Genomic DNA, 22,142 nt, shown 5'->3' on the forward strand with positions numbered 1-22,142 from the left:
GCGTTTCCTCGCTGACTTTATATTTTGTATATACATTTACGGAAATATACATTCAATCGCCAACCGTGCATTAGCTAATCCGAGTTAGCCGCCAGAGAAGAAATGAGAACTTAATTCGCGGAACGGGTTTCCTTGACCAGTCTCAACTTTGTAGGGAATGAAAACGCGAGCTAGAAAAGAAAACCGAAATACCTAATAAACTCACTTCGAATTCAATAGAGAACGGATTGTGGAAAACAAACAGGTTCGCTATATGTATATGTCGTGGCCCTCGAGAGAAAAAGACTTCGATATTCCCTGCAAATATATTTTGGAATTCCATCCGACGTTTTTAGGGATCGACGAAGATCTCGCGCACCTGATGCACTTTATTTTCAGTAATCGAGCGTATCGCGATTTTGTTTTCTACGATGCGAGGTAAAATTGGCAAGACAATTTTATCTTTCTGCCTGTGCGTAACGTTATCTAGACAAGCCTGTTTCGCGCACGAATCTGTATTCCGAGCAATGATAAATGACTCATTTATTTAAAAATATGGACTCGGTCGATTCTTACATGCGAGCCTTCGATTGGACATTCTCCTACGTTATTTATAGTCTGCGAAACATTTATACTTAAAAATAAAACATTGTTGTATGTCGCCACCGAATGTCTACTCAAATTCATGTCTTGATTGTAATACAATGCGGTTGCAATTGCTGAAAATATGACGTTTTCAAGATGATCACGTGCGCGTACTTGCATGTTCAAGAGATAAGATTGTGTAAGATTTCGCACAACAAACGGCGTGCTTTGATACAAAAGTAGCTGAAAGTAAAGCAACCGGGCGCGTAGATATTGAGTAAAGATCATAAAGGAACAGTCAACGTTATTTTTCATATCTTTTACTAATTTCTTTTCACGAGAAGAACGTGTACGGCATTACGAAACACACACGCGCTGCATTTACTTGGTTTGCGATAATCTTTGACCCGGTGACCCGCTGTCGCTCGCCGAGGGTGATCAGGGAACTTAAAGACGAAGACGCATCATCGGACGCGGCGAAGAAGAGCTTAGTTTCGTGAGCAACGATTCTCTACGCGCACAATAAATTATATTCAATAAAACTGAGCGTTTGGCGCAAAACAAACGAGAATCAAAACCGTGTCTTAAAATGAAACAAAGTTTCTAATGAACAGGAAAAAATTCGCAAGTTGACGTCAATACACACCCTTCAATGGTTTAGCGTTCATAAAATAGTTGGTTTTATAAAATGACGCAAAAAGAGGGCGCAAGAATGTGTCTGGAAATCAATGAGGTATAAAAATGATCCGATTGTACCCCGAGGTACACCAAACACGGTAAAAACTTTTACAATAGAGCACTCTAAGAAATATGGATGTGAATTCTCACAAATGGCGTGAAATAAGACCCATCCAGGTGTTTATACAATTCTCACCTTATCGATGTGAAATTAACATTGCGATCACGTCGCATGTCGTGAAAACAAAACAATATAGCGTCGAAGTTGGCACCGCGTTTGTCGGTGTGAAAGATTTTCTACAATATCGGTGTTAAAATTGACACCGTGTTATTTAACTACGTGAATGTGGTGAAAGTTTACACCACTATTTTTTAGAGTGAGGAACACTCACCATAATGGCAATGAGATGTCTGTAGTCATAAGGAAGCGGACCGTCGCCCCGTAGGATGAACTGCTGAGTCCGAAGGAAATGGTCCAGATACGACGGGTGTGAGGACATTACCCTCGAAACATGATCCAGCCTGTTGTTCTGTAGGAAAGCATCCATCAACAGGACATGCGTCTGCAACAATCAAAACACGCTGCTGTAAACAAAAGCGTCACGCGGATGTATTGTAGTGGAGTAGAGGCGCGTAGAATCGAACACATTTTTCGCGATATTTAACGTCGAGGGGGAGTCGCGAGAGAACCAACTTTGCTGAAAACACTACTTTGACGGAGCAACGAATATTCACTCCACCGCCGCATAAATTACTATTTGCCGGCCTCTCCTAGAAATGTATTCGCGGGCTTCGAGTTCCCCCCGCTCAGGTAGAAAGACCTGTCTTCGCATTAGGACCTATGCAATAATTGGCCAGCCGAATCGTGTTGTTTGGTCCCTAGCCCGTTATTTGTACGCTCGGGTCCCGGGGCCTCGGTCGAGAGATATGGGCCCGGGGCCTCGGTAAGTTTTCGGGCGTTAGAAAGTCACACCTTTTCACCTATGCGCCACATACACGGGAGAGACCGATATGGTTACCACATGTCTAATTAGGATTGGCACAACCCTAATAAATAGTAATATTTGGGACAGCTATATCCGTGGTTGTCATACCCACATTGGTGCGATAAGTAGTGGAGACAACTATACGCGTTTTGCGCAGCGAACTTAGCGAACTTTGCAACGCAAAACAATGTAGATGCCCCTGCTATTTACACGGCAACATTTTAATTTTAGTTATTTGTGCCTTAGCCGGTCTTTCCGTGTAACTGTACGAATCGATGCTTTGATGTGGCATAAAAATATACCACATGTATTTCCCCCAACGCGTACCGCCGGCTTCGCCAAAAAGCGCTAATCGCATTAGCGCGCACAAAGGGCGCTTAATCGCAATATTAATTATATAATCGCGTTCACGACACGTGGAGCGGGTTTCCGAGTCATCCGAAAACGATCCACGCAATCAGGTGTTTGCGTTGCATCACTGAATGGTTCGTCTTGCCTACTGCTGATTAATACATCACCTCGTGCCTTTGTGTACACGTCTCTCGCGAGAGATATGGGCATCTAGATAGATATCGGCATAAATTACAGCTCAGTACACTGGACACGCTACATAGAGTATCGCGCTTAATGACCGTGTTATACTCTGCCACGTGTGATTGCTCCTTAATCGATCGAGTAGAACAAACAGTAACACGGAATTTATTATGCGCGCGTTTAGGTTACAGGAAAAGGCGTTTGCGAGAACCGGCTGTCAAGGAACGCGTAATTAATACCGTTGAAAAAAAAAAGGAATGTCGCGGGTGGCTTTTTGCGCGCCCTGTCAGGCGAGATTTGAAAATTCACGGATCAGACGTCGCATATTACGATAATTCCGTACGCTTCCGGGTTTCTTTTTCTTCCTTCTTCCCTATTGTTCCCTAACGTAATCTAATACACAAACATTTGCCGATAGAATAATTCATCATTAGAAAATAAGCAAAGGTGACTGTACATAACTAGAGTCACGTTTTACCGCATAATGCAACTTACTTATAGATACGAGCTTGTTAATATTTATAGTTCCTGTTTGTCAGTTTTTCTTGCGCTACCGATATTGAAATCAACTCATCCATTATAAATATTCCGCCTGTCGCACTTATTAGTCGAGCTTCCGCCAGAGGAGAGTTCTGGTGATCGATCGAACGCTGACGCAATCACATTTAGGATCGTTTCGACAAATGCATCGGGGTACAAACAGTAGGGTAAACAGTCGTTCGTCATATCGCGAGTTAGCGCACGTGTCCGCAAGTCGAAGCGGCAATGGACTACTCCGTGGAAGCCCAGATTAGTCAGTTCGAACAACGTGTTCTTTGTCCGCCGCGAGATTCGTTTCGCGCAAACGGCCGGATCTCTCGAGGCCTGTGTCCAAGGTGCTAGAACTTGGTCTATCTGCGCCCTTCCGCAAAAGCTCTCGCTTATACACGGAGATAATTTTTTCTTAAATTTTACCCTGAAAGCTATTCCATAAAGGCTGCAAGTTGATTGGCTACACATTTCTCGGGACTGGAACGTGGACCAAGTTCTAGCATCGTCCCACGATTTTCAGGGCAAATTTTAAGAAAAAATTCTCTCTCCGTGTATAAGCGAGAACTCTTGCGGAAGGGCGCAGATAACACTTCTTCCAATCCCTGAATTTCACAGTCTCCCAACGTTCCTCATCGATATAGGATTCATTTCGTAAGTTACTTTCATGTATCAACCGTTCTGTTGTTAAGGGGATGTTGGAGTGATTCTGCACTTTCGCACCTTTTGCACTTAAAACTGTCTGTTTCGTGGAAAGATTTGTGTAATACACAAATTAAATGGCACGTGTACAGATGATCGAAAGCAGCTTGCTATTCCGGCTAAATTAAAGAACAATATGACATCACTGAAACTAAGTTTGTAAGTCTAATAAAAAATAATAGTGAGCAACACATACATACAGTACATGTAGTTATGTGTGTTGCTCACTATTATTTTTTATTAGACGTACAAACTTAGTTTCAGTGATGCCATATTGTTCTTTCATTTGGCCGGAATAGCAAGCTGCTTTCGATCTGTACACGTAAGCCATTTCATTTGTATATTACACAAATGTTTCCGCGAACTGACAGTTTTTAGGTTAGAAAGGTGCAAAAGTGCAAAATCACTCCAGCATCCCCTTAAAGCGTTACTAACACATTGAATGCATTGTCCACGCGTTATCGAAGTTTATTATGCGGTGGCGAGTATCTCGAGGAGACCTTTATCGACACTTCTGGTATCGGCGGTATCAATATTCATCCGACACCTATCGAAAACGAAGTGATAATAAACACCAGCGTAGTCAATAAGAGTCATTTAAATAACTGTGGTTCGGCTTCACCGTCGCCGAGCCACGGGCTGAAACGCGCGCAGTTATGACACGAGTCTACACAAATGCAAGCATAATTTGTCCCACAATGATGTGGTCGACCTTGTAACGAGTCGCTAACCTGTGCGCGCGCGCAAACCGCGTAAGACTTTTCACTTTGGGCCCGTCGGGCTTTCGCCGAGGAGCATCGACGTCCCGCACCGAACGTAACCCTTTGCCCGAGCGCAAGTGGGACGCGTCACGTTGCGCATCACCCGTTATAAGCATCGCCAGGAGAGGAAGAAAAAAAAGAGAGAGTGATAACAGAACACCGTGTACGTAACGAAACGCGCATGTGTGCCCCCGGCTTGAACGCATTCACCTCGCGGCGACTCGACGAATCGTTATCATTCCTAATCAGATTACAATTGAAAAACACCACGGACGGTTACAGCAGGCGTATTAACATACGCTTTCTTCGAGCAATCGCCGACGCGGTCGATTTCACCGTGCGATACCCGGCCGTAAACAAGCGAAACGAAACGGGTTCGAATAAATGCGCTTACCAGGCTAAAATCATCGCCGCGGAATGATTAATCGACGGCTTAGAGAGCGCGCCTGCGGCTGATTATTATTGTCCATTATGGGCGAAGGTTCGCTCCGATGGTAGAATACCGGTTTCTGTGCTCCAAAGTCGACCATTGAATTCGATGTAACCGAATCTTGCGGGATTCCCGCGCGTGCGAATGCGTAGATTAGTCGATAAACACACTCCCGAGTTTATAAATGAGGAAAGAAAGCGAAGAAGTGTGATTTTCCTCGTTCAATCTTGGCCTCTGCAAAAGTAAATACCAATTGTCCCTTGCCGAAATGACACCGATATGTTTAATTAGTTAAAAGGTATGCATATCCTGCGTGAGTGCTTTAGAGGTAAACAATTTGAAGTTCACATTTTTGCATTTTCTGAGTGACTTTGTTAAGCTGATTCATCGTTCACCTCTGAGGCACCGATATGTTTTAAACATTTGTGTAAATGTATACGTAATGCTCTTAATTACAATTTTTCTTCTGTGCCGCGAAAGATTAAGACCGAGGGGGAAATCGATTTGCGGCATTACTGGGCATTACTAGGCATTTTTTTGGCATTAGTTTGGGCACTGGGCCCTGCTGGGGCATTATAAAGATAAAATAATGCCCACTGGGCTTTGGTGTACAAGATTTCCCCCTCGATCAAGACTTTCGCATTTCATTATATTTTTTTTACATGTTCCTCTCTATGCGCCAAATTCACTTTTGCGAGTCGCTTTTCTTCCAAATCTTCGGGTTCGGAATTGAGTTTATTTTCGGCATGATTGCGGAAGCAACGCCGCGAGGGAGTTTCCGCCCGTTTCCCGTCAACGTCGCGACCAAATCGACCGGGCGGCGACACACGTGGGCTCGATTATGGACAGACGAAAGTACATTTAATAGCCGAAAGACTCATTAAGGAAGCTGGTTCTCGAATCGACCAATCTATTATTAAATGACGGCATGCGTTCGTTACCGAGAGCGGCCGGCTCGGCGGAAATAACAAATTACTCAATGTCAGTTAACCGACGTGGTAGCCGGAGGATCGAGAGAGTAGTCCGAGCACTTGGGAAAATTTATTCGATACTTTTCGACAGGAGGATCTCGAAGATCTCGCGCTCGCCCGAGGACGTCTTACCGCGTCTTCGTAGAGAAAGAGATCCCCAGGAGAGAAATTCATGTATCTGATTAATTAATTCGTGACTCATCGCAGATCGAATGTTTATCCAGAGACATATCTCAACTAATCATATTACATTTTATTGACTGTCGTCGATTTTGTAGAGATTCCTTTGCGCAATCGTCATCAAGAAACGCACGCAAAATATGATATTAATATTAATATACCGACGATTATCCAACATTCATCATTTCGCTACGTAAACATCCGCTTGATGGCTTGTTCTCGAGCCGGCTATTTTTCTGACTCCGCGTTACGTTGGCGAATGTAAAAACCCGCGAGCAACCATCTGCTACACGTCTCATCGGCAATCGACGATAGTCATTAACTGTTAAACGCTGGATATGATGCGAGACAAGTCGTTAAGTTGTTTTCAACATCGCTCTATTTTCGCAGCGTATTTTTTACCGCTAAATTAGCTATTAGATATACATCATGTGAACTTTCAGGAACTCCGCGGAATTGCTGTTTTATCCCAACCTAACGAGAACGGTTTCATTAATGAAGTTATTTGTATGCACATAAGCTGCACGAATATCATTCTTATACATTTCCTCGCAATTTTCTCGTCGCGATCCGAGGTAGCTCGCGATATGAAACCGATATCACTTCGCCGCGTTTAATTTTCGAGGCGGCGGATACGCGGAAATGACCCCTATTACGGAAACGCCATGATTGGCGCAAGATTTTCCACCGCATATCTGTAGAAAATTAATCCCATCAGAAATCGTGACATTTCAGCTCTCAAGACAGAAATAAGTAAGCGCCTACACGCATTAAGGACTGCAATGCAATCAGGTGGACCGTCAAATTTTTTCCTCTCTTCCCACCATTTATTCATCATCCTAATAATTTAATTACATTCATCCGTATAAGATGAACGAAGAGTGTATGGCGCAAGATTCTCTATCGCGCATATCTGTAGAAAAAAACTCCACCAGAAATCGTGACATTTCAGATCAGACGGAAATACTATAAGTAAGCGCCTCCATACATCAAGGACTGCAATGCAATCAGATGAACCGTCATCAATTCCCTTCTCTCTTTCCACCATTTTTTCATCGTCCTAATAATTTAGTTACAGTCATCCGTTTAAGATGAATGAAAAGTGTATGGCGCAAGATTCTCTATCGCGTATATCTGTAGAAAAAAAAACTCCACCAGAAATCATGGCATTTCAGCTCTCAAGACGGAGTACAAGTAAACGCCTAGGTGGACCGTTAAGTTTTTCTCTCTTTCCACCATTGTTTCATCATCATAATAATTAGATTACAGTCATCCGTATAAGATGAATGAAGAATGTATCATATGTTTGAAAATGTTACGCTGTAATAGTAAAATGTTGTAAATCACAAGCATAGATAGCACACAAACTTCGACTCATTAGACGCGAAAGGAGCATTGGATGACCGTCCGAGGCGAAGGGAGCCGCGGATCAGACGGGACCCGCCTCGCGAAAATAGTCGGCTACATCATGGACGTAGTTAGATGTTACTCAATTGACTCTCGTACACGCGATTTGGCAGGCCACGTCTCTCGCCCTCGAAAAGCGCAGCCAGCGCGGCAGGCCTCTACCTCTCCCCTTCCGAGAACCCTTTTTCTCTTGGCGGAGACTCCTGGCGATCGGCCCGAGAATCGCCGAGACTCCGCGGCGAGTTCCTTTCAGGGAACCCTCGACTCTCCTCTCTTTCTCTGCTCTTATTGTTAGAAACGAGATTTCACGTCACGTCAAGATTTTCCCTCGCCAAGAAGTTACGATCGGACGTTACTTGTCTTGCGAACCGCGTGACCATGTTTTTCGGTACGTGACTAAGACAATAGGAGGAGCGAGCACCTGTAGTTCCCCAGAAAGAGAACGGCCCTAAGGTCGAATTGTGTCCCCAAAAGTCGCATCGTGAAGGAAGGCCAAAAATTTTACGCACGACTTCTGTGCACGTCGATGATACGACGGTTTCCTCTCGCACAGAAATAACAGGAAGGACGTAAATTTTATACACAATATAGCAGATCTGTCCCTCGACTCTCATTCACGTAGCACGCAATCGCTCAGGCCACTTCAGCGAGGCATCTAGCAAACGCGATCCAGCGAAGAGTCGCGTCGTTCGGTTCTCATTGGAATCGCACGTCTTGACAGTCGCTTCATAATAAACAGACGATGAATGGTGATATGTAAGATAGCGCATCTCTCCACCTCCTGCGCTCATATTGTGTCGTTATTGCGATATCCATACTTTATGCCCGGCGTGCCGTGTTCGCGCGTCCCTCGTACCGGAGGACAATGCACGATGAACGAATATTTATTTCCATAATGATACATTAAACGCTATTGTCCATTATCAGCCGCGACAATAATTACTGGAACAAAGCCGCGTGAATTATGTATGCGACATACTAAGGACGTGTAGCATGAAAATATGCGGTGACGTCGAAACTAAAAAAATAAAAATACCCACTTGAAAATTTCATTGTAACAATGAAAACGACGACGGTAAATGCGCGTTCGCGATCCACCCGAAGAATTTATCGAGAGGCGGACACATTTCTAGGATAAACGTGCTCAAAAAACGAGGGGTAAACCCCGCTGAGGGCATCGTGGTGTACACAGATTTGCGGCATTACTAGGCATTTTTTTGGACACTAGTGGGTGCTATTTGGCCTTGCTAGGGCATTATAAAGAATCTAAAAAGGTAAAGTACGAGGGGAAAACCGCTGAGGGCATTGTGGTGTACAGATTTGCAGCATTACTGGGCATTACTAGGCATTTTTTGGGCATTAGGCCTTGCTGGGGTCTTATAAAGATGAAATAAGATGAAGTAATACCCATTGGGCATTAGTGGGCATTGGTGTTGTACATGATTTTGGTGAGCTGTTTACTCCTCGATTATAAAGAATCTAGTAGAATAAAATAAGATAAAGTAATGCCCACTGGGCATTACTGTCAAGTTCTGGCGCATCAGTAGGCATTGTTGTACATGATTTCGGTCAGCGGTTTACCCCCCGTAAAAAAATCACGTGCTTTAAAGCTTCTTAGGTCGCAATCAATGTTTTGCTGTAAGGGGAAATTAAAAATTCACAGTCATATATACAGAGCTTAAGTTGAAATAGGCCCACGGAGATACCCGAGAGCCGCTAAGAGCTCGCCCGTTATGGGACACTAAGCGAGAAGAGCATAGTCGTAAAGTAAAGGATCTAAAAAAATTATCAGGGACGTGAAGGAAAAAAAACTTTCCGCGAGAAAGCAAGGGGGCTGCATTTGTCCTACAATCTCGCGTGATATAAGGTTGATGGGGAGACAAGGTACTCGATGAATACATTAATATATTTTACATTAATATATAGGAACCGCGGGGGATCGACACGTTCGCGATACGGCGGCTCACCCGGCTCGCTGTTTCCGGATGGAGGCGTAATACATCGTTTCGATGCGGAGGACGGACTTTCTTCGGGATTCCACGCCGTCTACCCCGACAGAAATCCGTGTCGTCGGGGATTGTTCGGTGCCCTTATCGGTGAATTTCTCACGCGGCGACGTAACGCGGGAAATTATAATTCATACGCCAAGTTCGTGCGGAAAAGCACGGGGTGCCGTCGCGGCGAAATTACAGTGCAAATTGCACACGTGGAATAATAACGTTGCAGTCGCGTAGCGTACGAGTTTCGTATGTACTTTCGCTAACGCGGAATCGCCGTGTCGGATTAAAGTTCTCGCGCACGTAGATTTTTAACGAGATTAGCACCGGCGCGCGCGATGGAAAATTTTGGGTAGCGGGGGTCCTACCGGTGCGCCCCGGGCGATACGCCGCAATATTCTATAATTGAAATAGCCGCCGGAGTTGGCGATGCCGATGACGCGCGCGCGCTGCGAAGTCGCCGCGGCTGCGTTTTCGGCAGAATCTCACGGTCGTGCGGCGCAAACAAGATTAGATGACGCTAATAACGTGATTCCGCGTGGGCGCGATCTCGGGTAGCGCGTTCCACGGGAGATAAAAGAGAGAGAGAGAGAGAGAGAGAGAAAAGGAAGAGAAGGAAGGAGGGAGAGGAAAACGCGACGCGCGTCATTTATCGCGAGATCGTGCGAATAAACACCGGGGATCGTGTGTTTGTCATACTCTGAACATCTCTCAAGAAGCGAGTGACGCGCCGCCGCGTATCTACATAAACACGAGGCCTTGCCAATCGCATCGCTATATTTACGCGGCCTTTTTATTCCCGCGGTTATTTACCACGCGAACTTAACATTTCGCTGCGATTGCCGCAACGCGATGCAAAGTGCAGCGGAACGTCGTCATCGAACGGTCGTGAAAACACGTCGAGTCCCTAAGGAACGGGAGTGACGACACGTGGCGGGAGCCACGAGAGGATTCCAAGACGAAGGACGACGGTAGTTTCGATTACTAATTAGCGCGCTGAAATATGGCAGCGGTGACAACTACGGGCTTCTGTATACTGCTAGACTGCTACCTTCGAGCTGAAAAGTGAGGCAAGAGTTCCGCCATGTCTCGTTCGGTAAATAAAGTCGAAGTGTGCATCGGTGTGTCATTGACGGATACTGCTTTATTCACCTAACAAGACATGACGGAACTCTTGCTTCACATTTAGCAGTCTGGTAATAGAGGAAAGTGCCCTATTACGAGATATGTCCCTGATACGAGATAGCGAGGTTTCTGCTAAATTAATAAACAACATTCGTTGGTCCTATTATGAATTTATTGTCCTTAAAGTGAAGTCTGTTTAGTGGAAAATGTGTAATCGTCGCGGAGAAAGGATTGCGATTGAATTTGGATGTTAAAAACCTGCGCTATCTCATAATAGAGGGCTTTCCTCTATGTAGAAGCGAGGGGAAAACCGCTGAGGGCATTGTGGTGTACAGATTTGCGGCATTACTAGGTATTTTTGGGCATTAGACCTTGCTGGGACATTATAAGGATATAATAAGATAAAGTAATACCCACTGGGCATTGGGGGGCATTGGTGTGCAAGATTCTGGTCAGCGGTTTCCCCCTCGTGTAGAAGTCTGTGGTGACAACGCACGCAGAGGAGATGCAAGTCGCACGAGGCACCCCGTATACAAATCCAACGACACCACCGTGTAGTATTATTAGTTCACGTCACGAGTGACCATTAGCTTAATTTTCAAACGCTTTATATGTTATACACAGCCCTCATCCGCCCGCCTTCAATTGCCATAATTTTACCGACTATTCTATACGGTCCATTAATCAACCGAGGTTGTCAGCGGAGGCTGATCATGTACACGAATGCGGTTTGATTATCGGCGATGGGCGGGGCGCCGGAGAGGGGCAATAATCTCCGTAATAACTGGCGAATACTTTGGTGCGTTGCGAAATTATTCAACGATCGCCGCGCGGCAGATGGAACTTGTCTATCGCGAGAGACGCGACGTCACGAGTGAGGAGAAAAAAAATAATAATCGCGTCACCGAATGGGCGTATTGTCGCGCTGCGCGCGTGAGTCACGCGGCGTTTTTCTAATCGAGAGTCACGCCACCTGAATTATCTTTCGCGGCGCACACGTGTCACGCAAAGTAATTACGAAGTAATTGATTACTTAACGATCTTTCTCGACAAGCTCGGTTACTCTTTAAAAGCCAATCAGTGCATTATCGCTGAAAACAGTTATAAGTATAGCGCTGAATTATTCAGTACAGCACTGTAAATCGGTGAATATTCACTCTTTTCACGCGAAAAAAAATAAGATGTACCAACGAGATCAGCGTAATTGAAATAAAATCGCTGAAACGACGTCGGCATTAATGAATGAGAAACATCAGACAGTTGTCTTAATAATTTGAATATTTAGTTCAATGCCTAAAATTAAAATCCACAGCAAACACAATTGAGTGAATTATTTACGTTTGTGGCAGCCCGTGATGTTAACGTTTCATTCAAGCAACTTAATTTTTTTAATTCAACAGCATTTTCTTCCGGACAGTGATAAACCAATGATTGACTCTAGGCTCGGTTTCATCAACGTTGTTTAACTTGAGACTCAGCTTAATTCGCTCTTTGTCTCTTTCCAAGTGTTACTTTAGAAAGAGACAAACGTGAATTAAACTCACATTAAAGTTAAGCGACGTTTGGTGAAACCGGGCCTTGGAGAGTATACGACTCTATAGAGTCAATCGTTAAAAAAAATGAAGAACATATTTTCCCGTTGCTAAAACTTACTGAGCGAACAGCTGCGTCGCCTAAAGATTTATCCAAGTCTGTCTATTCGCGTCTTGTGCCCATTTCTATCAATACAGATTAACTTTGATCTCGGTTTAACTTACTTTTTATCTTTTCCCAGTTCCGGGAATTGGAAAAATGTGAAACAGGGAGTAAAATTAATCTACGCTGGTAGAAATGGGCATTATCGGGACTTGACTATCACCGACCGTTACATCGGCTTCCGCGACGAGTCCCCGAAACGTCCGTGGCACGCTTACGCCTTTCACCATGATCCGCGATTGTTAAAACTGAAAGATGTCTTTATTGTGCAACGCGAGTCAACGAGTCCTTTCAAGACGGCTCCCCGGCCTGGGCCGCGCGACTTGCGCTACTTACACGCCCTATTACGATTCAATGGGCGCCGAGTAACTTCGTTAAGCGCGATAAAACGCGCCGTGGTGAAACCCCCGCGCGCCCGTTTATTTTATCATCGAGCTCTCGCGCGCGCGCGCGACGGCGCTCCAGATCCAGGTGAACAAAGGGGCTATTAGCCCCGCGATTTATTCACGCTCCGCTTTGTTGTCCGGTAATTGACGCTGTTCCGAACGCGAACGCGAGCGGACTCCGTTATAGGAAACCCGCCGCCGCCGTCGTCGTCGTCGTCCCGCGTGCGCACGCACGTTTCATGCCGTCGGTTTCCGCTTTGGAGGGTTACAGCCCTTCGCCACCCATTTCGACGCTAACGAAGTTGTTCCCAAGACAATACGGACAGAGTTATTCGCAAAATTTCGCGCAAATTGCCGCCGTAATGCCAAACTCGCGTTCATATGGCCCCTCCTTTGTCCCCTTTGGCGCGAAGACTACAAAGACTCGTGGTGGATTTCATATTAATGGCTCCCCCCGGTATGCACGTAATGCCGAGCTAAATGATATCTGGTAAAAAGCTCAATTACCTCATTATACATTGTTCGGAATGTTTGCGAATGCCATTTTTCTTACGGCTAAAGAGGCAATTTTGCATAATTGGAACAAGCGACATTTCAAAGTAATTCACTTAAATTTTCCTCTTTTACACTGTTACAACTTTATGCTACATTGTCGATGTCACGAAAGGCAGCGGCGTGTCTTTATGTCGCTCATCAGCAACTCATCAGATTGTTGATCTGTATTTGGTATCTGATCTAAATTTGGTCACCCTACAGGTGTTTGCGAACGCCATTTTTCTTACAGCTAAAGAAGCAATTTTGCACAATTGGAATAAGCGACATTTCAAAGTAATTCACTTAAATTTTGCTCTTTTATACAGTTCCAACTTTATGCTATATTGTCGATATCATAAAAGGCAGCTGCGTGTTTTTATGTCGCTTATCAGCAACTCATCAAATTGTTGATCCGCATTTGGTATCCGATCCGAATTTGGTCACCTTACCCTACAGGTGTTTGCGAACACGATTTTTCTTACGGCTGAAGAGGCAATTTTACAAAATTGGAAAAAGCGACATTGCTTTTCATTTCACAAGTAATTCATTTAAATTTTGCTCTTTTATATAGTTACAACTTTATGCTATATTGTCGATGTCATAAAAGGCAGCGGCGTGTTTTCATGTCGCTTATCAGCGACTCGTTGAATTGTTGATGCGCATTTGGTCACCTTACCCTACAGGTGTTTTGCGAACGCCATTTTTCTTACGGCTAAAGAGGCACTTTTGCAAAATTGGACAACAGAGCGGGCGGAAACGCGCGTAACAATTGCGCGTTTGTTTCGTAAACGCACAGGGGTATAATTTTCAAAAAGTCTTAATTGCACCACGTGCTCCAAAGCGCGCCAGCTTTAATTATTACACGCCGCGATGACTAACGAACCTGTTTCGTAAAAAAGAAAACCATCAAAGCACGCCTTTTCGTCTCGCTGCTGCGCGAGCAACTCGCGACGTTTCAGAAAAACGGAGGTCTCCAGTGGGGGAGGGTCTCAAAGCGAGGAACGCTCCGACAACGTCGTTGCCCGCCAGATGTTGACCGGACGAAAACGAAACGGTCGTAAAAGAAAAAAATCGTGCGTCGTCTACCACGTCCGTGCGACGCGACGACCCGTATTCGGACTCGTATCACTCCACACGCGCGCGTTCTCCGCGGAGGTTTGGAGAACCTGACCCAATTTCGCTGCCGGCGCCGTCAATTACGCCCCGTCACACGTGCGCGCGGCGCGCACTTCGCGACCCTCGTCACGTTGCTCGGCGCTCGAGCGCGAAGCCCGTATTCCCGCCGCGTTTGAGCGCCGAATGTGACGTTAAACCTCAATTTGCATTAAACACACGGGATTAATCGTCGCGCTCGTTGTTGCGACCGGATGTGCCCGGGAGGAGATAAAGAAACTCGGCGCTCCAGTGCGAAGGCGAGGGCGGTTGCGCAATCGGGATTGAAAGGCGAGGACTCCGACGCGAGGCGTTCCCGAACCGAAATTCCGCCGCGCGGAACGTGACGCGCGCTCCACGTTGTCGGAAGTCGTATATTTTTCCGACGCGGTCTCCGCGCGCTGCGCGCACTTCGCGACCCTCGTCACGTTGCTCGGCGCTCGAACGCGAAGCCCGTATTTCCGCCGTGTTTGAGCGCCGAATGTGACGTTAAACCTCAATTTGCATTAAACACGCGGGATTAATCGTCGCGCTCGTTGTTGCGAACGGATGTGCCCGGGAGGAGATAAAGAAACTCGGCGCTCCAGTGCGAAGGCGACGACGGTTGCGCAATCCGGGATTGAAAGGCGAGGACTCCGACGCGAGGCGTTCCCGACCCGAGATTTCGCCGCGCGGAACGTAACGCGCGCTCCGCGTTGTCGGAAGTCGTACATTTTTCCGACGCGGTCCGCGCTGCGCGCGGCGCGACAGGTCGGGCGGCCGGCGCTTGTTTAAAAGTCGATTCGATTGTTCGGTCATGCGTGCCCGGTTTCGCAAGCGGAGGCAGAGAGATAGAAAGACAGATAGGGAGAGAAAGAGGAGAGATTCTGACGTTACCCGCTTAGGACGCATGAAATGAAAATTTTATCGATCGCCGGCTCCGGTATCCCTCCAGCCCGAGCGTAAATTGTGACGCCGCTGTGTGTGGAAGCGAGCTTTATACGCGGAGAGCCCGAGCCCTTCGCCCGAGTGAATCGGGACGGTAACTCCGCGCGCAGCGAGCACTAAAGATGAGAAAAATATGATCCCGGGGCGAGCCTTATAAAATTTCGCGCATGAATATTTAGCAGCGCGTTTCAACGGCGCCGCGAGACGCCGCGTAATGAATAAAATAAAGATTTCATACAATTTTCCCTCCCCGCGGCCTCGAACGACAGGAAGGAAATATAATCGATCGCCGCTCGGCGCCGATCGGAAATCTGCGAGATAAAAATATTTTCGCCGCGATACTCCCCGGAGATACGTCCCGCGACATTCTCGAGAAAAAAAACCCCTCTCGCGACGTCTCGCAGTTACAGACTCCGTTTTTTTCCCACTCGGCGCCCCGGGTTCATAAAAAGTTGGGCCGGCGAGCAGATTACCATAATTTCCCCAGGTTTTCTCGCGCGAGAACATCGGGGCGATGTCGAGGCGAAGTCGCGCTCTCGGGTCCGCTCGTATTAATTGTTCGAGCCTTGTTTCACCGTCGGGCAAAATCTTTTCATTATCCCGCGGCGGGCTATAAGCGGCACGAAATAATTGCAAAAATAAACCTCCAAAGCCGACGCCACGACCGCGCGGGTCTAACTGGGAGTCGGTGGTGAAGGAGGAGGAGGAGGAAGATGAAGAAGAAGAAGAGTGGAGTCGTCCGAGAGGGATTTACGCGACGTCCACGGTCGAGAAGCCGATTATTGGGAGGAAGGCCTTGTGCCACATTGTGTATCGCGTATATCACTCCCACACGACGTATATCGTCGCGTAGCAGCACCAAATTTTTTTTTCACCTAACCGCTCCACGAACGCTGACATTAGGAGAAAAGGTCGTTCTCCTCTCTTACGCAACGGTCATAGAAAATATCTCCGATTAAATCGAGCCTCGCGTGTTGTATTTCACTTCATCGAGCGGAGAGGAGTTTCGCGGCATTGAAAAAAAAATACTACGGACATAATTGACGGTAATAAAAGACACCAGTAGTATAATTTAGTAATTAACATTTAATATAATGGTGCAATTGTGATCTCGAGTTAAAATTGCACCGAGGGGGAGAAACCGCTGAGGGCATTGTGGTGTACCGATTTGCGGCATTACTAGGCATTTTTTGGGCATTAGGCCTTGCTGCGGCATTATGAAGATATAACAAGATAAAATAAGATAATAAGATAAAGTAATGCCCACTGGGCATTAGTGAACATTGGTGTACAAGATTTCGGTCAGCGGTTTTCCCCTCAAATTGCACCGAGGGGCGAAACCGCTGAGGGCACTGTAGTGCAGATTTGCGGCATTACTGGGCATTATTAGGCATTTTTGGGCATTAGGCCTTGCTGGGGCATTATAAAGATAAAATACTAGATAAAATAAAGATAATAAGATAAATTAATGCCCACTGGGCATTAGTGGGCATTGGTATACAAGGTTTTGGTCAGCGGTTTTCCCCTCGAATTGCACTTACAGTGAAATCTTCATTCCATTATGCGCGGCTCGCCGTTAGATAAAAGAATCGAACGTTTCAGTGGAGAAAGTTTGATTGAATCGCGAGTATCGGCGCGGTACTTCAACATCAATACTTCAGCTCCTCGACGGCGGACACGCCCGATTTCATCGACTACTGTACGCAGAGCGAAATGAGAGAGCCCCGAACGTGTATCGGCTAAAATTTATTCGCGCCGTTTGCGAAATCGAGCGCGAGGTGACCGTCAATGCGAATACGCGGCGGGTATTATCGTAATATCCGAAGCGAGTAAAATATGCGTCAAGTGCCGTCGTGCTCGATAGGAAGCGAGACTCGAATTGACGTTACGAGGAGCGCGATACAACGTTAACTCGACGGCTAAATTGTAATCGCATAAAATGCAAAACAGTCGTCCGAATGATGTTATTTTACACCGGCGTGAATTCGCGCACCGGCGTGTCGACAATCGTCTCTATGCTACGCCGATTACGAAACGCGGCAATGTATTTTTCGTTTATCGATGCCCACGGGGCTTACTAAAGCGACGGGCATCATTTGTTACGCGTGTTTCATATTGAAAATAAAAGAAAGGGAAGACGAACAAGAGGGAGAGAGAGAGAAAGGGCAAAAGTTTCGCCCTTTCTTCCCGACGCATCTAACGTCGTCGGCGTAGCCTAATAACACTCGGGTCCTCATTCAATGATATCGTTTACATCGCGCACAATTTATTTCGCAAATTATACCCGGTTCGCCTCTCGAAAAGCGCCGCGCGCAGAAACCGCCGTGGGGGGAAAGAGAATGGACCTGAGAGGAGAGAAGTTAATGGCAGCCGATTCGCGAAATCGGACGGCTGTTAATGACGGTAATCATCAGTACGGAGAAGTGACTCCGTCGAAGATATGGAGCAACGTGCCAATTACGTGCGGGGGCACAAGCGAGAATTAAAGTGGCATAAAGAAGCGATGGGTTTTTTACCGCCGCTCTACGTGACTAAAGAGCCTGGAGAACGAGAGAACGGAGAAGCGGCAGAAAGAAAGAGAGAGAGAGAGGTGAGGAGAGGCGGAGTGTCGTAAGAAGCGGAAGGGAGTGATAGAATATGTCGCGCGTCGCCGCCCACGCGGGGATTAATTGCAATCTACCGCGATACGGCTTAATTAAGATCAACAATTAAGCGGACGGTGTTGTGCACTCGCGCCCGCCGTGTCCGACAATTGGACGTATCCAACAATTAGCGGCTGTTCTCTCTTCACCTTGTCCGAACCCCCCCCCCTCCCCTCGTTTCCCACAGACGGCCGATTAGCCTGCCGCGCGATCCAAACGATACGAATGTATGCGCCGACGTAGTATGCATAACAATGCAACCGCCGATATGAGCGTGTCCGCGCGCAGATGCGTACGGGGTGTCCCGGAATTCGCGACGCGTGAAGCGATTCGAGACCTGTCTCTCTCTCTCTCTCCCTCTCGCCCTCGAACCTTTCTCGAGCGTTTCTCGATAAATCGCTTGCCCCTTCTGCTTTCGTTTAATACCCGATTTCTGGAACACTGTGTAAACGATGTTGCGCCAGCACGCACGCACGATGGCAGTTTCTAATTAGCCGTTATTACGGGTGGGTCGGTTGTTACACCGGTCGGTAAATCGAAATGTCAAAGAGATACCTCGGCATTGGCATCTCGTTGCCGCAGCGAGCGTGCGGCGCGCCTTATCGCGCGAAAGCGGTAGCCGAGAGATGTTTCGTTTCAAATATCGCTCGTCCGCGTAATCGGGATCTGCCGTAAAACAACCAATTCCCTTAACAATAAAAGCGAAAGTCTCGATTCCGGAGCAAAAGCACGAGGCAAAGAGTACATTCTATGTCTTCCGTGAATAAACTTTCGCTTTTATTGCGAGGCGACCAGCATTTACCAAGTGTTCGCTTGCAAATTTCATGGATGCCAGAAATGGCGTTTTCATTTTTACATCCACAGTAATTGCACATCCGGCAACGCGCCCGGAATTGCAATGTCGTACAATAAATGTATGTTTCACTACTCGTTTCGCAATATTTTCTTTCGCCTCCTAAGACAAACGTCTCGACTCCATAACCGATTACTCCGGAGTCTCATTTTCCGAAGCGTTCGCTTCGACAGATAAGAGCGGAAGCAATTGCTTTATTTTATGTGGCTCACGTAGTCCCCGAGCCCCGTCGTTCGAAACGTTATCAGACCAGCTGTAATAGACGGATCTATCAGCAACGAGCCAAACTTTCTCCAAGTAAATCCCCACTTGACATATCGCTGTAATATTGCAGAGAAATGATTTTCAAGACAATTCTCCAAATAAGCCCTCGATACATTACGTTCGCTGACAAATTTATATATATATTTATATACACACCCTGAGAGAAAATGTAGCTGCGCTAGCTGAAAGCTGCATGTGGCAACTAAATTTCAGTTGTAAAACATGGACAGCTAATATCTACGTCCACAGAAATAACTTCCGGATTCAATGCTATTACACTTGAATGTATCATAAGATAGAATCGATATAGCGCCAATCATATTTATTATAGAAAAAGGAATATTTTAATCTTAAATGAAAAATTCTAGAATCTAGAATAAAATAATAGTATGTACCGTCTTTTGTCGAATATCGTGGTGCTAACTTTCTGCGTTGTAAGATAAAGGGGCAATTTTTTCTAAACGCAAGAATACATAAACTTAGATTCATATAAGTTACTCTTGTCTCTAATAGTGAGTCAATCTTTTTCGAGGGGGAAACCGCTGAGGGTATTGTGGTGTACCGATTTGCGGCATTACTGGGCATTACTAGGCATTTTTTGGGCATTAGGCCTTGCTGAAGCATTATAAAGATATAATAAGATGAAATAAGATAATAAGATAAAGTAACTTCCACTGGACATTAGTGGGTATTGACGTACAAGATTTTGGTCAGTGGTTTCCCCCTCGATCTTTTTTTAATATCATAAAGGAAAATAAGAATTACTGATTTTACTTTGATATTGTCTTATTTTTATACTAAATGAGGCTGCGAGAAATATAAATGCGTCAAGAATATTTTTTGTCTCAGTAACAGAAATTCTGAGGATGTAGTTGTGATAGCTAAATAGATATTTTGCTACTGTGCCTGCTGTATTACGTGCGAACTGTTTGCTGTGGAAATTTATAGTTATGGCAGCAAAATATTTTTAGCAAACTATGATTAGCCACGGTAGCAAACAAATTTTTTCCAGTGTGCTCAGAAAATCAAAAGGTGATATATAATTTTAGCCAACACCGTATAAATTCGTCAGTGTAACATTAAAGTATACCACGAGACTCGATCGGGATTGTCAAGTATACATGTCTGCGATCTGCGAATTATGTCCATTTCATCATTCATTCGCGAGGTCGCCGATCCCGCTTATGTAACAACGGGGGGAGAAAAAAAAAGAAGAAGCGGACTGCACATTGGACAACCGAGACATTCCGCGGTCATCGACATTTTTTTTCAGATCGTGCTTGCCCCACGATTGTGATAACGTTTACTTTTCGACGTATCGCTTATCGGGAGTAAGCAGGGAGCGTTATATTATTGCAAGCAATAAAAATGTCATATATCGGGTGTCTCGCACCGTATACCGCGTCGAAATGTACGCCAAGGAAAGCGCCCTTAGCACAGAGCCACGTGAAATCGCGTGCTCACCGTTTTACTGCGCCGACATCAACGTCACGTCACATCGCTGACGCGGAGAAAATATCCCGCTCTGTCGCATAACGCTCAAATATATGCATCCTACTTTTCCGCCGACTCACGAGGATGCATCCCTCCTCCGGAGGACCTCGCATCCTCTTAAGCGAAACGATCAAGCGCTACGCCCGACCGTGAGACGGCAGCGCGCCGCGAGTTATGGCACTTGTTTGCCTGGCCTAAAACAACACGTCTCCTCCGGCTGCGAACAGGAGCGTGTGCTCGCCGGAGTGTGCCGGGACGAGGTCTTATCGCACACGCGCGTGCGAAATGAGGCTCGCGCGCGCGAAGCGTCGGATCTTCTTCGGGAGTCCGGCCAACCCGGCAATTTTACTTGAGCCGCGATTAACACCAAGCACTCCGCTGAGGCTTGAAAACTGCATGGAATCATGTATTAACGCGTACTTTGTGCGTAACGAGCGAACAGAGTGATTTATCGAATATACGCATATCATAAGTTGCATGAACCAATATTGTGTCTATGAGAACTATAATACATTGTTAGGTCAACCATAACTTACGTAGTGGATCAACTATAAAAATGTGATTGGCTCCTAAAATGATTATAAATTATAGTGAGATTTGTGGTAATTGCAACTATTTTTTTTTCTGTCAGTGTGCATGAGCTAAAATTAGAAATAAGTAAATACTCGCTCGCCTGGCGAGGGAAGCGAGCGGTGCGAGGCGTAATGAAAAATTAGGACAGATCTAATACGCGCGTGAACACATGTGTTACACGTTTGATTTCGGATATTCCACCCACGACGGCCCGAGAAAAAGTGCGAGCCATTTCGAGCGGAGCGGATCAATTATCGCCACCATGGGTCGCTGGACCGACTCGTTCGATGGCGAAGGACGTGTAAAAAATATCTCTCCTCTTCGGGGAAAACAACACGGCGTGACGATAAAGAAATTAATCTCGCACGAGATTTATTGCGACCATTGTGGCGCGAAACGCCGCGCTAAATCTGGAGTAATCGATGAAGAATTGTGGAGAAAGTGACGGATATCCGCGCGATTTAATGATAAACAGGGTTAACTGCTGGGCTCTTTCCATCAGAAGGGACGGAAAATGCGAGCAGCCTCGCGGATCTGTGGAAACAGTGAATTCGTAAGAGAATGCAACCGATAACGATTGTACAATAAGATAATAATGAAACATTTTTTAATTGTGCCGAAACGATAACAAATATTGTTTCGTTATCTCATTCTTGTCAATAATTAATTTAATAATAACGGTTAATAATTAATTAACATCGACAGCAGTTAACACTCTCCATAAAAAAAAAATGATTACAAAGTATCTCGACATACACT

At 45.8% G+C, this 22,142-nt stretch overlaps 1 protein-coding gene across 2 annotated transcripts in view; it reads right to left on the bottom strand.

Moving 5' to 3' along the window:
* The window catches only part of LOC105568156 (sestrin homolog), a 193,659-nt gene that overhangs the window by 15,877 nt on the left and 155,640 nt on the right, over positions 1–22,142 (bottom strand). For both annotated transcript variants that reach the window (XM_012023585.1, XM_012023586.1), the window contains one exon: positions 1,635–1,805. In XM_012023585.1, coding sequence (XP_011878975.1) covers positions 1,635–1,805 — 171 coding nt within the window. The remainder of the gene's footprint in view (positions 1–1,634; positions 1,806–22,142) is intronic.

This window comes from Vollenhovia emeryi, unplaced genomic scaffold, assembly GCF_000949405.1.
Source record: "Vollenhovia emeryi isolate VEMERY1.0 unplaced genomic scaffold, V.emery_V1.0 DF939131.1, whole genome shotgun sequence".
NCBI classification, from domain to species: domain Eukaryota; kingdom Metazoa; phylum Arthropoda; class Insecta; order Hymenoptera; family Formicidae; genus Vollenhovia; species Vollenhovia emeryi.